The sequence below is a fragment of the Sebastes fasciatus genome, chromosome 4 (genome assembly GCF_043250625.1).
Source record: "Sebastes fasciatus isolate fSebFas1 chromosome 4, fSebFas1.pri, whole genome shotgun sequence".
Taxonomy (NCBI): domain Eukaryota; kingdom Metazoa; phylum Chordata; class Actinopteri; order Perciformes; family Sebastidae; genus Sebastes; species Sebastes fasciatus.
Genome location: NC_133798.1, coordinates 2,179,410 through 2,197,303, shown reverse-complemented (window position 1 = coordinate 2,197,303; position 17,894 = coordinate 2,179,410). Strand labels below are relative to the sequence as shown.

Here is a 17,894-nt window from a genome sequence, read left to right as displayed (position 1 = left end):
CTAGAGAAGCTGCAGTTCACTCTTTAGCTGATACAAGCCGGGGTCATACATATTGACTTTCACTCCCTCAGGCCCAGGCTGTGAATAGGACCGTCCCTCAGGCTAGTTGCCTTATTAAAAGAGAGTTGAAGCTGAGGAAGAGCTTTTCGAAAATGGCACCTTCAACTTTGAGACGATTTAACAGACTGAAATCCAATCAGCTGTTAGAGAGAGTTCTGGTGTGCAGGGTTCCTACGCATTGTGGAGAAGTATGGAATTTGATTTTTAGTAATTTCCAGGTCTGGATAAGTATAGATAAAAGAAAAGAAAGTATGGAAAACATGTCTGTTTCCAGGCTGTTGCCCCGTGTCAGCGTGGGTTTTCTCCGGGTTCTCAGGTTTCCTCCCACAGTCCAAAGACATGCAGGTTAGGTTCATTGTTGACTCTAAATGTCCCGTAGGTGTGAATGTGAGTGTGAATGGTTGTCTGTCTCTATGTGTCAGCCCTGTGATAGTCTGGAGACCTGTCCAGGGTGTAGCCCGCCTTCACCCACTGTCAGCTGGGATCGGCTCCAGCCCCCCCACAACCCTGAATAGGATAAGTGGTTACAGATAATGGATGGATGGACGGATGGATGGACTGTTGCCCCTATTCTGTTTTCTAAAATGTAAAATTCAGAATTTCTAAAAGTAAAGTGATCATACAAGCAGAACTAGGCTACGGCGTGTGACCGAACGCACACTCCTATGCAGATCTGCCTCTACGCCTGTACGTCACAGCCAGGGCCGTCGCGTCCATATTGGTGATCAAGGCAATTACCAAGGGCGATGAAATGTGGGCCAACTATTCATTATGAGCAAAATAATAATATAATAATAATAAAAAGTAACCAAAAACTGCACGCTGACAGCACAGAGCGGAAAGCTGCCTGTCATACTGGGTCAATCTAATACTTTCAACATTGAGGGGGGGATACCAGCGGCCCCTCTCAGTTTGGACTGATCCTCTTTTCGTTGAAACTGATTGGCTCAGTCATTTGTGATTGTGAAACATGTCAAACTGGGACCAGTGTTTCAGCTCACCTCAGCTTGCCTGGCCAGTTCAAGCCCCCAGGAAGAGCGTCGATCGTTGATGCCAACTTTCATAGCGGCCAAACGGCGGTACTACAACTTCCGTGTCCGTCACGTGATTTCCATTGGGCCCAAAAAGACTTTTCCTCATAGACTTCCATTGGGAAAGAGACTCAGAGGATCATTTATTTTGAGGTGAATCAACTCACCAGTATGAACACTCTAATAGTCCTTATTTAAATCATGAGGTCCTAAAAGTTGTAAAATTCACTGATAGCTGAATCCAGAGTTATTTCCTTCGTCCGTTCATGTAAATGAGACCCAGACCGAGTCTGGAGCGAGGGCTGGGAGGAGGAGTTAACAAGCCATGGCGACAGCGTGACAGTTGTGACCCCGTGACTGAGTCATGAGACCGAGCCGCCTGCCCCATGGGCCCAATGGATGCGGAAGATCGCCGGAAGATCCGGCTACTTTTCCAGGTGGAAGTCGAGCCATTTTGGCCTCATGCGCCACTGACAGCCCGGACACACCAGGAACGTCAGGAGCGTGTGGCGGCTATGTTACCTTTTGTTTTTTATTTCGGCGTCCGTGTTAACAGGTTAGAGCAGCCACACTGCCCGCGTGAGACTCACGCGCATCTCAGCTGCGTCTTTTCTAGAGAAAAGAGGTCTCGCCTATTTTTGACAAGTGCCATGCACATGTCACAGCAGCAACAGACAGTGAAGGTGATCTATTGACTGTATATTAACATAATACCAGCTACATCACTACAGTTTCAATGTCTATCTGTAGAATATGTTACAGAGATGAAAAAAAAGTAAAGACTTATTTTTAAAGCAACACTTCCTGCTTTCATTTCAAAATAAAAGCCCTGAAGCATTTTTTTCTGTGGACAGAATTCCTTTATATGTTAACACAAGGCTTTTATTCTGAAATATGTGCCGGACAGTGTTCTAGAACATGCAGTGACTTGGAGAGCTCCATGAATGAATATAGTACGGAGTTTTAATTGTAGATTATTATTATTATTTACAAATTACCACACGTTTCTTAACCTTTCTCTGTCTAAAATAAATATAAATGATATTTATAATGAAATGAAATGGCCATTAAAAGGCAAAACTATGTAGAAAGAAAGGGCTGCAGTAGCAGAAACGCAGCAGACACGCAGCTGAAATGCAGCTGGTGTGAACGCCCGACGCGTGAATCACGCACAATTATTCTGTCTTCTTTCCTGAGAATTAACATTTAAATAAAAAGTATCAGATTAAAAATGCTATCGCAGTGCACTTAGCCTATTATTTTATGTTCATTCTTTAAAAGTCACCAGAATGCAGGAAACAAAGTCTCTAAAACTAAAAAAATTCTGTGAAGCCCGTCTGTTAAACGGTGTTGGCCGCGGTCGGTGGACGCGGGGGAGACCGTAGCTTTGGTCTCCAGGACCGGAGTCTCTGCTGAACTCTGCTTCTCTGCTCCTCTGCCTGCCTTCACTCACACACCGCGCTCGTTCTCACTCAGCTCGCTCTACCTCACGTGCATGCTCGCTCACTCCACACTGCAGAAGAGTTAGTTTAGCTCTGAGAATATCTAGTGAATGTACAGTGGATGTTTGTGCAGAAATAACTGCTGCAGCTCCTCCAGACCAACAGAGGTTTCCCGTGTCTTGTGAAGTGACGGGGCTCCGCAGAGAGAAACGTTATCGTCTCCGACCAAAACTCCGGCGTTTCCCCTGTTCCCTCCGGCCGCGGTCGGGAGGCTGAGGCGGGAAAAGCCAACACTAGGATCAGCATTGATTCATGGAGAGACCTTCGTCTGGTCAGCTAACATTACTGCCAAGCAGCTGAAATATAGAGTGATATTGTGCTTTTAGCTGACGTGTGTCACCTCACTGTTTTGAGCGATGCTCGTTTATGTCTATGTAGAGCGAGCACGAGCGCGAGCAACAGGAGGCTGACTTTCGTTGACTTAACGGCCACAGGTGTCGCTGTTAACAAGACATTTCTGATTCTTACAAACAGTCCCTTTAAATTTCGTAATCCTCCCTATTTTTGAGGTCTCAAGGTTGGCAAGTATGTTGCTAATAGAAGGGGCGGCATAATTTTTTTCACCTAGTGCAAGATGTTTGACTGTGGAACATTGTCCAACTTTCTGAATAGGGCTGTGGACTGAACGGCCACAATGGGTAAATGTAAAAGTTTTCCGAGGGCTGGCTTGACAATCCCAAACGCAATGCCTGGTTGGTTAACAATTCCAAATGGGAAAGGAAAGCTGGAAACAAACTTTGTGCAAAATCGGTTGTCATCTCAACCATGGTGGAGGCGCCGAAGCACTCTAGTCTTGTCAGCATCCAATGCACCGCAAGTCAAATATGGTCTGAAAAAATCTACTGAGATGTCTGGAAATTTGAAATGTAAAATGTGTAGGAACCCTGCATGTGTAGAGAGACAGAATGTATATTCCTCACTGAAATGAATGGGCAACTCCAGCAGTGGACCTACTTATGTACTGGTTGCAATGAGGAATAGCAACAAGGCAACTGCACCTGTAAATTATGATCCCATTTTTAAAACAGCTCAGGTACAAATGCACAACTAAAAATAACCTAGCAAAGAAAAATGAAAAATGATTTTCTTCGAATAACATCTGTTGCTACTTGTTTTTTTCTTTACCCGCTGGTCAGAGCCGTCAACGTGTATGATGTCAGAGTGGATCAGCTGGTCGGCCTGCAGCGTGTCCTGTGGGATGGGGATGAGGTCCAGGGAGCGATATGTCAAACAGTATCCTGAGGACGGCTCGCTCTGCCAGCTCCAAACCGAGGAGACGGAGAAGTGTGTCGTCAACGATGAATGCTGTGAGTCTTATTGTATTGCTGTGTGTATTTGTGAAAAACAAGTTTGATTTCTCTGTAGGATCCTGTCCATAATGTTGTCACACACTTGTAATAACAATCTGAGCCTGTCAGTGGCAAAAACAAGCACTTTTAGTGCACGCACATGGATGGTGCGCAAATGCACCGAAGGATTTCATAGCAGCCCGTTTATGCCGGGATCAGACTACAGGATATTTTTGTCTTTGACGATGGTCACCATGTCAGATCTAACGATCGCAGCGCAATAAACTCTTGCAGCGTCTCGGTCGGGTGACTGGCAAGACTACACGTATGACCACGACCAATCACGGCACGTCGTATTCCACAATCATGCGTGAGTTCAGACGTCATCGGGGAGGCGGATGAAGCAACTGTCAATCATGGCGCCAGAAGCATTGTGTGTGATGCTGGCGGTCCCAGACGTGGCGTCGGTTGTCGTGTACTATGACACACTACACGAGGATCGATTTTTGCACACGACACTCATTTATCGTTCCCTACGACGGCCGTGTCGGGCGATAATCGGGCTGATATCGTGTAGTCTGAACCGGGCGTTAGAGGCCGCAGTGCTCTCACTCAATACCTGACCAATTTTAAAAATTGTTTTCCCCATTAGTCACTGAGACACAAAAACATGGGAAATAGGGTCCTGGTTGAAAAGTACCGAAGTTATCCTTTAATGAAATTAAAATTTCCTGCTGACTAGAATTCAATCACAGTATTTTACTGTATTCTAGCTTCGAGAGCATATACTGCATTATCAGTGGTGGAAAGTAACTACTGTAAGTACATTTACTCAAGTATTACCATTTGATGCTACTTTGTGCTGCAACTCCACTACAGTTCAGAGAGGAACATTGTACTTTTTACTCCACTACATTTCTTTCATAAGCTATAAGTAGTAGTTGTTTATAAATGTGTTAGGTCTGTCAAAGTTAACGAAAATTAGATTTAACGCCACTAATTTCTTTAACACATTAACGCAACTTTTGAATTTTACGTTGTAGCGGTTTTAAAGCTAGAGTGAAGATACTGGTATCATATGAAACTAGGAAAACCCGATGAATCCATCGGTACCAACCATGTCATACTAGCTTGTCATGAAGGAGGTTAAATAACGCTTCAAACTTTTGCTAAATTTTGGCGAGGAAAACTGTCATGGCCATTTTCAAAGGGGTCCCTTGACCTCTGACCTCCAGATATGTGAATGTAAATGGGTTCTATGGGTATCCACGAGTCTCCCCTTTACAGACATGCCCACTTTATGATAATCACATGCAGTTTGGGGCAAGTCATAGTCAAGTCAGCACACTGACACACTGACAGCTGTTGTTGCCTGTTGGGCTGCAGTTTGCCATGTTATGATTGGAGCATGTTGTTTTATGCTAAATGCAGTACCTGTGAGGGTTTCTGGACAATATCTGCCATTGTTTTGTGTTAATTGATTTACAATAATAAATAAATACATACATTTGCATAAAGCAGCATATCTGTTCATATCTGTTCTTATTATATATGTTGATAAGAGTGTTAAATACTTGACAAATCTCCCTTTAAGGTACATTTTGAGCAGATAAATAAATGGTAAAAAACATTCAGATGCTGCTTTTACTTGAGTAAAAATTGATTGTATGAATTTGACTTGTAATGGAGTATATTTTACACATATTTATTTATTTATTTGTAGTATTTCTTCTTTTAGTGTGTACTTCTTCTGCACTTTTCATATAATATTATGTACTATTTATATAGCACCTCTCTAGAGCAGAGGTCACACAATGTTAGGTAGGATTTAAAATAAAACACTCAGATTAAATCGTTTTTCAGAATCACAAAAATACTTAACAGGTTTGAGGTTGTGACATAGTGAGAGCGAGTTGGTTGGCGATAAGAGCTGCCAAAACTGATCTTAACAAGCACTGTTCAGTTAGCACATGGCCTGGACTCACCTCTGACAAAGGCTGCTACAATTTTAGACATTGCGCCACATTTTCATGTACCTATCTATTTCCATGTTTTAAAATGACATTTCAATCATTAATATTTGCTCCATCTAAGACAGGGGTCTGCAACCTGTGTCTCTGGAGCCACATGCGTCTCTTTAGCTCCTCTCTAGTGGCTCCCTGTGGATTTATAAAAATGGAAATGAATAACTGTTTTTTATTTACATTTTCATTTTTATTTATTATTGTTTTAGGTCTATGGTACGATGGTACGACGGAGTATTAGGGCCACATTGAGGAAAAAAAATAAATCTGAGATTTAGAGAATAAAGTCATAGGTTTACGAGAAAAAAAAGTCGTAATATTATAAGAATAAAGTCATAATATTCTAAAGTAGCAATTTTACGTGTTATTTACCAGACATATTCTTTTTCTTTTTTTTGCCTAAAATGTCTCTTTTGATAGTAAAGGTTGCTGACCCCTGGTCTAAGAGGAAAAGTTTTGTCTCATAATTTGAAACTTAAAAAATGACCCCTTTAATATGATTGATTATCTAAAGATAGATAATGATGATGATAAACATTCTCTGAAATGGAGCAACTGATTTGACTTTCAATTGAAAGCTGGATATCTTTGTGGTGGAACTTGGCGAATACTGAAATACTGACATGTATATTGATATTGTGTTTTTTTGCATTGTGTCATTCTCTACAGCACCCAGCAGCTGTGTGGTGACTGAGTGGGCTGAGTGGGACCCCTGCAGCGTCACTTGTGGCCTGGGTATGAGAAGACGTGAGCGCATGGTGAAGATGCCTCCCATAGACGGATCAATGTGTAAGACCGAGGTGGCAGAAGTGGAGAAATGCATGATGCCAGAATGCCGTAAGTAATATTTATTTCCTTTCCATTCTTTCTATGGTATTGTAGTATTACACATTTTTTATGCCTCTGCGCCGGCGACAGCTGTGGCTTGAGGTATTATGTTTTCGGGTTGTCCGTCCGTCCATCCACTTGGATGAACTGATTACAATTTGGTGGTCAAAGGTCAAAAGTCACTGTGACTACGGCTGTGTATTAGTACTCAATACCTTTAAGGTGTCAACTGAGATAATCCAGTTCTAACTTCTCCAATCAAACGATACCTGCAACCAATCCTTTTTGTGCCCAGATCTAGAAAAAAAAGACTATTTGTATGGTTTTGGTCGCAGCAAATCACCACAAGCTTTCTTCAATTTAATGCGATGTGTGATTGACCCACTACCGCAGCAGATCCAACCCATACAGCCGGGATTGCCTGCCTGCTACCTAAAGTTGTTTTCAGCTCCTTTACCTTCTCTGTTAAGACTGCTAGTCCCGTGAAAAGTTGCCGTGGACTTTGGTGAAGTGGCGCTCGATGTTACATCTTCTACTGACTGACACGCTCACACCGCAAATGAGACTAACACGCTTGTCATTCACATTCGTGAAAATAAAACTCCGTTTCCTATTCCTTATGAAAATAGCATGTTTTTGTTGCTTTTTCTTGGCCTGGCTATTTTCCGCCGTCATTGTCAGATCCGGTGTGTGCTCGCTAGCCTGCTAACATCTCCTAATGTTACGGCGTCACTGATGTAACCGAACTTGGCAGCAGCATAACTCGTTTAATTGACAGCTGATTGGCAAATAAGCAGTTTGTGTCAGAAAGGATGTCTGTGAATTGGATTGGATAGAAACTTAGGTTTACCAAGTGACATTGTCTTATCAAATCTGATTACATATTCTTTGAACCTTTAGCGAGCGACTTATTGAGCGAGCTATTGGTCGCTCGCGAGCGACGTGTTGTAGACCCCTGAGCTAGTATGACATGGTTGTTACCAATCTATTCCTTAGGTGTTGTAGTCATATGATACCAATATATCTTAATCCGGGTTGAGTTCCATTCAGTTCACTGTAATGAAAGAGCAAATTGATGAGATTTGCACAGATACTGTACATGAGTATGAATCAGGTTGGAGCTTTATCATGTAAAGTACAGAGAGTTTAACCTGATAACTAGCACTAACTGTAGTATGTTATTTAGTATTGTTGTGCTTGTGTGTATTTGCAGATACCATCCCCTGCATGCTGTCTCCCTGGTCTGACTGGACTGAGTGCAGTGTGACGTGCGGGCGGGGCCTACGAACACGTCAGCGGATGCTGAAGTCTGATCCTGCCGGGTGCACTGAGGAGCTGGAGCAGACAGAGAAGTGCATGCTGCCCGACTGCTGTAAGTACATGAAGTACAACACAAATTCTTTTCACTCCTAACGGTCATAGAGAGGTAAACCAGAGAGGCAACCTTGAACGACTGGAATTACTGTGCTGTACATTCAGTATGATGGAAATGGGCATTTCAGGTGCATTCACCTTAACTTGAACTTCTTTCCAGAAACTGACAACTAGGGCTGTCAATCCATTCAAAAATGTCATCACAATTAATTACACATTTTTTATCTGTTCTCGGGAGATTAAAGGGAGACTTGTAGTATTTAATACTCTTATCAACATGGGAGTGGGCAAATATGCTGCCACTACTGCATGTGATTATCATAAAGTGGGCATGTCTGTAAAGGGGAGACTCGTGGGTACCCATAGAACCCATTTACATACACTGATCTGGAGGTCAGAGGTCAAGGGACCCCTTTGAAAATGGCCATGCCAGTTTTTCCTCGCCAAAATGTAGTGTAAGTTTGGATCATTATTTATGGTTGGTACCGATGGATTCATTAGGTTTTCTAGTTTCATATGATACCAGTATCTTCACTATAGCTTTAAAATGGAGCCGCTACAACCTAAAGATCACAAGTTGCGTTAATGCGTTAAAGAAATTAGTGCCGTTAAAACAAATTTTCATAACATGTTATTATTGCGTTAACTTTGACAGTCCTAATTACAACCCGTCCAGTTATCTGACAGCTTGTATTGCTATCCCTAACTGGCCTGATACCTGCTTGTTTCCTGAGATGTGGGTTGTAGTGATGGGAATTCTGGCTCTTTTTAAGTGAGCCAGATCATTTGGCTCAGCTCACCAAGAAGAGGCGGCTCTTTCGGCTCCCAAAAGGCTCTTCGTTTTACCACTTCTGCTTTTTATAATTCAGCCAAATTAAGCGCTGTTATGACCCATGATTTTTTTTTTTTTTTCACAATATTTTTATTATGCTTTTAAACACAAACACCGACAAAACCAACAATAAATCAGCACACATTGGTCACAATAACTAAACACCAGATTTAGATCCCTAACACACAGTATACATAGCACCTAATATACTCAAAGAGATGATTGTACACAATCACATATATATTTGAAAAATCAAAGCATCTATGTATGTATATGTATAGGGATAAGGAGGCGCTCAGTCCGTTACAATTTATCGCAGTCGACACTGATGCAACAAAACATTTTAAGAAAAATAAGAAAACAAAACAAAATAAATAAGTCAACAAATAAATATCTCGCCCTACGACCCAAAAATGGCCCTTTGGCGAATTTTCAATATTGCAATCTATCAGACCCTTTTTAATTCAACAACATATTTAAATAAGGATGTCCAAGTCTTAAAGAAATCACCCATTTTACATTTAAATCTGTATGTTAGATATTCCATTGATATTAGCTCAAATATCAGTTTATACCACTCCACAACTGTTGGTGTTTTTTTTTTTTTTTTTTTTCCCACTAATATATTCATTGGGTTTTCCTATTTTCACAAACACAATAAGGATAAAGGAAAAAAAAAAAAAAAAAAAATGTATATAGGAGGTCATAGGAAATAGTCCATAGTGCAGGGAAGTCACAGGATATATGAGTTAATGTTCAAGAGACTCCTTGTAAGATAATGGAAGAGAGTTCGGGTCCAATATAATTCAGATAGGGCTGCCAGATATTATGGAACTGATCTACTTTGGTATGTATAATATTTGTCAGATATTCCAAAGGGACCATCTCAAATATCACTTTTCGCCAGCCTTGTACAGAGGGATCCTTATCACTGATCCACTGTAGTAGTATATTTTTTCTAGCAGCAAATGTAAGAATGTTATATAACCTTTTGTTGGCTGCAGTAATTATATTTGTACTTGGGATTCCTAAAATCAAAGACATTGGATTCATTTCTAAATCCTTATCAAATATCTTTTCCATTTGACATAATATTTCAGACCAGTACTTCTGTAATTTATGACACGACCAAAGGCAATGGGTTAAGGTACCTATTTCTGTTTTACATTTGAGACACAGAGGAGAAAGTGAGGGGTCAAAGAAATGCCTGCGATTAGGGGATATATGTATTCTATGTATAATTTTAAATTGGATTGCTTTCATCCGGGTACAGATAGATATCTTTTTGGCATGACTCCAAATATCGTCCCATGTCTCATCATTAATAGTTACTGACAGTTCCTTCTCCCACACACTCCTAATCCTCTGTGTATTTGTAGTATACTTGCCATTCATTACATTATATAGCAAACTCAGAGACACCTTTGTTGGTCGTTGAAACAGCATTTTCTCAACAGCAGACACCTCAGGATGATCTATAATGGTTGTACTCTTAGTGATATAATGCCTTATTTGTAAAAACCGAAAGAAATCTTGTTTTGGGAGTTGGTATTCCTTTATCAATTGTTCAAATGACATGAGACTATTATCTGAAAGTAAGTCTCCCAATTTTGTAATATTTGTATTGTTCCATTGTCGGAAACCAGAATCCAATATCCCTGGCAAAAATTCAGGGTTGTTTATTATTGGGGTAAATGTGGAAGTTAATTTGGACCTCCCCTCCAGACGACGGACTGATCGCCATGCCTTTAAAGCATTGATTGTTATTGGATTTATACAATTATTTCTTATGTCCTTAAAATTCTTAAAAAATAATAAATCCTGTAGTCTACGCTGGGACAATGATGCTTCAATGTTCAGCCAAGCAGAAGATGCCTCATCTTTCACCCATTCAGATATAAATCTCAGGTGAGCACACAGCTGGTATACTTTGATATTTGGCAGGTCTAAACCACCCATTGAACCTGGCAATTGTAGAACTGACATTTTGAGTCTAGGTCTACGTTTGCTCCATATGAAAGAGCTGAGCCAGCTATTCAAATCTTTAAGAACCCTATTCGAAAACAATATGGGAATCATTTGAATGGGATAAAGTAGCCTAGGTAACACATTCATCTTTATCAGGGCTATACGTCCTAACCAAGAAACAGGAAGTGAGTTCCAACGCTCTAAATCTTGCCTTATTTTACCAAATAAAGGGATAAAGTTGGCTTTATACAACTGATTAAATGATGGGGTAATAAAAATACCTAAATAGACTAAACCTGCAGGGGACCATTTGAAAGGGAAGGATGGGACCGTATTAGGTATAGTAGTTAGAGTACCCAGGGGCATAGCTTCTGATTTGTTTAAATTAATCTTATACCCAGAGAATTTGCTAAACATGTTAATCACCTTAATGAGGGCTGAAACAGATGTCTCTGGGTCAGTTAGAAAAACTAGGACGTCGTCAGCATACAATGTTATCTTATGGCATATCTCTCCGACCTGCAGACCACATATAGAGGGCTCTCTTCTAATGGCCTCAGCCAGTGGCTCAATGGCCAATGCAAACAGGAGAGGCGATAGAGGGCAGCCCTGTCTAGTTCCTCTATGTGTACTAAAATACTCTGATCTAAGTCCATTAGTCATAACCGCAGCTTGAGGATCATTATAAATGATTTCAACCCATTTCACAAAATTATTACCAAGACCAAATTTTTCTAATGTGTAAGTTAAAAAAGGCCACTCAATTCGGTCAAATGCCTTCTCTGCGTCCAGCGAAAGTACCAGACCATCTATAGATTTTTGTTTAAAGGCCTGAATAGCATTAATGAGACGTCTGACATTGTTAGTTGAGTTTCTGCCTTTTATAAAGCCAGTTTGATCCTCTTTAATTAATATGGGCAGAAGGTCCTCCAAACGAGTAGCTAAAATTTTAGAAAGCAATTTTCTGTCCACATTTAAAAGAGATATCGGCCTATAGGATGAGCAGGATTCAGGACATTTCCCTTTCTTTAAGATAAGTGATATGTTAGCCTCTTTAAGAGTCTGTGGCAAATCTGCAATAGAAAATGAATGATTGAACATTTCAAGTAACGGTTCCAAAAGTAAGTCTTGGAACTCCTTATAAAATTCAGAACAGAACCCATCAGGCCCTGGCGACTTCCCACTCTGAAGCTTTTTGATGGCATTAGCTACTTCATTTCTTGTAATGGGGCTGTTAAGAAAACTTTCCTGTTCTTCTGATAGTGTTGGAAGATTAATCTGAGCAAAAAAGTCTTCCATCAATTGAGGTGCGTCAGTTGTCTGTTCAGAAGAGTACAAATTTATGTAAAAATCTTTGAAGCTGTCATTTATCAGTCTGTTTTCGTATACCCTATTGCCCTCAGCATCCGCAATCACTGCTATAGACTGGGACTCTGCTCGTTTTTTAGCCAGGTATGCAAGATATTTCCCTGGTTTATCTCCATATTCATAAAAGCTCTGTTTAATATACTTAATTTTTTTCTCTGCATCTTTAGTAAGAAGACAGTTTATAGCTGATCTAAGAGCAGAAATTTCTTGCCATAAATAAGGTGATGGAGAGCTGATATACATCTTTTCTTTATTTGACAAATTGCTCTCTAAGGATTTTTGCTCTTTAAGTTTTTGGCGCCTCTTAGTTGTAGAGTATGATATGATCAACCCTCTTGCATAGGCTTTGCAAGTTTCCCATAGAATTGAGGGATTATTCGAAGATTGTAAATTGATGGACAGAAATGCCTTAAATTCAGTGGAAAAATAAGATATAAAAGTATTATCTTTAAGAATAATAGTGTTAAGTCTCCACTGTCGGGCCTGATTTATTGAGACTTTAAGTTTTATGTCCATAACCATACTGGCATGATCAGATATTATTATACTGTTTATATTACAAGATAAAACAGAGTGTAGTTCGGATTTGGGTAGAAAAAAATAATCAATTCTAGTCTGACACCCATGAGGAGCAGAGAAAAATGTATATTCTTTGTCAGAAGGGTGAAGACTCCTCCAAACATCATCAAATCCGAGATCTTCACAGATGGCACGAAGAGCATTTGCTTGGGGAGAGGGGGCCATAATGCGGTGTGGGAATCTATCTATGAGCGGATTTAATATACAATTAAAATCACCACCCACAATTACTATATCTGCTGTTATTTCTGCAAAATCTAAAAACGCTTTAGAAAGAAAAGCAACTGGATGAGCTGGTGGGAAATAAACGTTCATTATTACAATATCTTGACCTTGTAAACTCCCTTTAATTATAACATAACGACCACTCCGATCTTCAACACAGTTAACCACCTTAAAAGGCAGGGTTCGTCTAATGAGTACAGCGACACCCCTGCTTCTGGTTGTAAAGGATGAAAAGAATACTTGTCCAAACACACCCTGCCTTAACTTTAAATGTTCTTTGTCATCAAGATGGGTTTCTTGCACTAGAGCTATATCTATATTTTCTTTTTTCAGGAAGGTAAGTATTTTCCTACGCTTTATAGGATTATTAATCCCTCTCACATTCCAAGTGCAGACCCGAAGTTTATTTGCCATTAAAATTCTTGATGCAAATAAAGAGCTGGAAATCTCCTAGCACACTCCAAAAAAAAAAAAAAAACAGAAACATAAAATACCCGAGCTGTACCAAAACATCAGAACCACAAAAGAGCACATTCCAACTAAATACAAAAATACAAATAAAAATAAAGAATGGGGTAATGTCCCTGCTAAACATGCAGGGAACCTCAGTCCTTCTCCCACCCGCGGCAGACAGCCGACAGATGGACCAGGCGCTATGCTCACGCCTAACCATAGAAATAACACACGCAGGCTCCACCTCGCCCACGGCGACATGACAACTTCACCTGGCGAATTGTAATAAAGAAAATATAAGAATACAATCATAAATGACAGAGCCACATACTTACATCACTCAAACTGTCACAGTCCCAGTCCAATAATCGGAACATAAGAGAGAAAGATGCATTTGTGCTGTTTTAGACACTTTATCCAAACGAGTCAAGGAAAGCTGCGGCTGCCTCAGGTGCATCAAACCTCTTCTCCACGCCGTTAACAGTCATCTTCAGCGTTGCGGGGTACATCAGTGCATAGTCAATATTTATCCTCTTCAGCCGGTCTTTCACCTCATCGAAAGCCTTGCGCTTTTTGACCACTGCTGCTGAATAATCGTTGAAGAAAGAAATCCTCGGTCCGTTACGAGCTGGCTGGTCCGGTTCAGTACCGAGGCGTCGGGCTGCATTCATAACACGTTGCTTGTCAGAGAAGTTGTGAAACTTCATAGTGATGGATCTGGGTCATTGTTTGGGATCGGGTTTTGGTGCGAGGGAGCGATGTGCGCGGTCCAGCTTGATCCTACCAGTTTTGGTGGTGATTTTGAGATAGCTAGGTAGCCATGTCTCTATGAACTTCACAGGATCTGTTCCCTCCGCATTCTCAGGTAGTCCAACCAAGCGCACATTGCATCTGCGACCACGATTCTCCAGGTCATCTATGTGCTCCAACATACCGCTCACTTGCTTCTCCAGTTGTGTCACTTTAGCCTGCAACGAGTCCGTTGCATCTTCCACACTCAGAATTCTGGCCTCGGCCTCGCCGACCCGAGCCCCCAGCGCCTGTATTTGGGTTGTTTGTTCCCATATAGCAGCGAGTACTGTGTCAACTTTAGCATCAATAACTTTAGTAATGTTGTCGGTAATCTTATCCAATGCTTTCAAAGTGTTCGGGTCAATGCTACTGCAGCAGTTAGCACCCTCATCTTCAGCTGCTGGCATGATGTTCGCTTCCTCACTCTGTTCCGTGCTTTCTTGAGCAGGCTTGCTCTTAATCGTCTTTGTTCTGGTCCTGGGCATGTTGTCCGGTATTTTTGAAAAATATTTTTCAAGAGACATTATAAAGTTACTCTCTCTGTAGCATTTTCGCTAGGCAAATGTGCATAATAATCGGATAACTTGACAAGGAACACCGGAGCTCAGTGAAGCGTGGTGTTTCCTCTACGACGCCATCTTGAACCCCCTTATGACCCATGATTAATATGTGTGCACATATATCACTTAAATTAAGTTCATTAATCCAAATGCTGCTCCGTTTCCTCATCTTGTCTGCTAGTTGCGCACCGCACCGCAGCGCAGCGCACACCGCACACCGCACCGCAGCGCACACCGCACCGCACCGCAGCGCAGCGCAGCGCAGCGCACACCGCATCGCAGCGCAGTGCGGTAACGGTGCCTTTCTCTCTTTTTGTCAACATTGTTGAGGAAGTGACCGTTTTGTTTGAATGAACTTTATTGGAATTGTCAGTTGACAAAACCAATCATGGGTTCTGGGCTTACGGGCTCATTCATTCATTATCTGTAACCACTTAACCTATTTAGGGTCGGGGGGGTGAGGAGGGCTGGCGCTGATCCCAGCTGACATTGGGTGAATGCGGGCTACACCCTGGACAGGTCTCCAGACTATCACAGGGCTGACACATAGAGACAGACAACCATTCACACTCACATTCACACCTACGGGACATTTAGAGTCAACAATGAACCTAACCTGCATGTCTTTGGACTGTGGGAGGAAACCTGAGAACCCGGGGAAAACCCACGCTAACACAGGGAGAACATGCAAACTCTTCACAGAAGGGCCTCAAGCCAGATTTGAACCTGCAACCCTCTAGCTGTGAGGTGACGGTGCTAATAAATTCTTAACCGATAACCAACCCTCGTTAACCAATTAGTAACCGTTAACCGACAAGATTTTTGCCTCGTATTTAGTGGTGCGCCAGCTGCAGTGTATGAGCACAACAGACAGTTCACCGTCCGGGAGCGTTAACTTAGCAGCTACGATGATGCGTGTAGTGTCGCGGACATGCAGCCACTTTCCCAGTAAAAGTCTCCACCGCACATTTAGTTTAGTTTAGCAGGTTGTCAGCTGTGTGTCTGCCCGGCGGAACGATGCGATTGTCCGTCAAACAGAGTGTGTTTTTGGGGAACGTTAGCATCTGTAGCTCTGCTGGTAGCTTCGTGCTCGCCGCCGCAATGACAGAGAGAGTGTCCAACAGACCGTGTGTGTGTGTGTGTGTGTGTGTGTGTGACAGCGGGTGTGGGTTTGTGTGTGGGTTTGTCGGTGGCGTTCTAGCTGTAGCAGACAGTGTGTCTACAGTTTATTTGTTGGTGGATAAATGCTACGAGGCTACAAACTCCTCTGCTCAAGCCAGCCATCATGGATGTATTAAAAGAACGCGAGCCAGAGACTGGAGCCAACTTCCTGTATCTGTAACTCTGGCTCCGCCTCTTAAGGTGGGATGTTAAGGTGGACCAGCTTTTCTCCTTAAAGAGACGAGCCGCTTCTCTGAGTTTTTCTCAGCTTTTTAATTAATCATTAATATTTATTTTAACCGTTTTAACCGATAGCGTCAATCGGTTCAAGTTCTTAACGTCGGTTAAACGGTTAATTATTGACATCCCTACTAACCACTGCACCACCGTTCAGCCCGCAGTACGTTCAGTGTAAGCATAAAAGTTGCAGGTTCTGACCCTGCAGAAAGGCCCATTCATATGGCTATGTAGTGTGAGTTAACACAACGTGATCTCACATTGTCCACAGGAACTGATAAATGATTGTAATTAGGTCTGTCAATGTTAACGCGATAATAATTTGTTTACGCAAATTCGTTTCAACGCCACTAATTACTTTAACACATTAACAAAATTGATCTTTTGTAGGTTGTAGCGGGCTCAGTTTTAAAGCTAGAGTGAAAATATTTCAGATATTGGTACTAACCATGTCATAATAGTCATAATCATAATATGTCGCAAAAGAGGCTAAAGAACGCTCCAAACTTGCGCTAAACTTTGGCGAGGAAAAACTGTCATGTCCATTTTCAAAGTGGTCCCTTGACCTTTGACCTCCAGATCAGTGAATGTAAATGGGTTCTATGGGTACCCACGAGTCTCCCCTTTACAGACATGCACACTTTATGATCATCACATGCAGTTTGGGGCAAGTCATAGTCAAGTCAGCACACTGACACACTGACAGCTGTTGTTGCCTGTTGGGCTGCAGTTTGCCATGTTATGATATGAGCATATTGTTTTATGCTAAATGCAGTACCTCTGAGGGTTTCTGGACAATATCTGTCATTGTTTTGTGTTGGTAATTGATTTCCAATGATAGATATATACGATCAATTACATAAAGCAGCATATTTGTCCACTCCCATGTTGATAAGAGTATTAAATACATAACAAATCTCCTTTTAAATGTGCAATTTGCGATTAATCTCAATTAAATATTTGAATTGATTGACAGTCCTAGGTAAGATGACTGTATGTCTCCATCGACCCTCGATCTCACAGAAGTTCACTTGAGTTTTCAGTGAAATGGAATGACACTTAGAGGGAAGGGCAGAGGAAAAGCTCAAATGGGAACATGCACCACTGAACCCCGACTGACAAACGGGATTTTGAGTTTATCAATCAATAGAAAATATATATGCCACAAAATGTTTCCTGTGCTTATATTTGTTCTCAGCCTATCATTGTGACATTTAATAGTCTGCCCTGTCCTTTCTTTTTCTGATGTTTCCTCTTGTTCTCCTCCTTCCGTCCCTCCTTCCAGCCGTCGACTGCATGGTCTCTGAGTGGACAGAGTGGTCCGAGTGCAACAAGTCCTGTGGTAAAGGACACACCATTCGAACCCGTATGGTCAAACTGGAGCCGGAGTTTGGGGGCAGCATTTGCCCCGAGACCATCCAGAGGAAGAAATGCAAGATCAGGAAGTGCCGGACGAAAACGAAGGAGGAGAAAGGAGGTGGAGGTGGAGGTGCAGGAGGAGGAAAGAGAAGGAGACGGGGTAAACAGGGAAGAGATGCAGCGGCCGAGGAGCAGCCAGGTTGGTGGGAATTATCTGTTATTATTATTAAAGCTGGAGTAGGCAGGTTGGAG

The 17,894-nt window shown here is 41.7% G+C and overlaps 1 protein-coding gene across 1 annotated transcript in view; it reads left to right on the top strand.

Annotated features, from left to right (window-relative positions):
• The window catches only part of LOC141766924 (spondin-1-like), a 191,647-nt gene that overhangs the window by 167,520 nt on the left and 6,233 nt on the right, over positions 1 to 17,894 (top strand). Inside the window, exons 12-15 of the mRNA XM_074634131.1 lie at positions 3,730 to 3,900; positions 6,576 to 6,743; positions 7,948 to 8,106; positions 17,569 to 17,841. Of these exons, the coding sequence (XP_074490232.1) occupies positions 3,730 to 3,900; positions 6,576 to 6,743; positions 7,948 to 8,106; positions 17,569 to 17,841 (771 nt within the window). The remainder of the gene's footprint in view (positions 1 to 3,729; positions 3,901 to 6,575; positions 6,744 to 7,947; positions 8,107 to 17,568; positions 17,842 to 17,894) is intronic.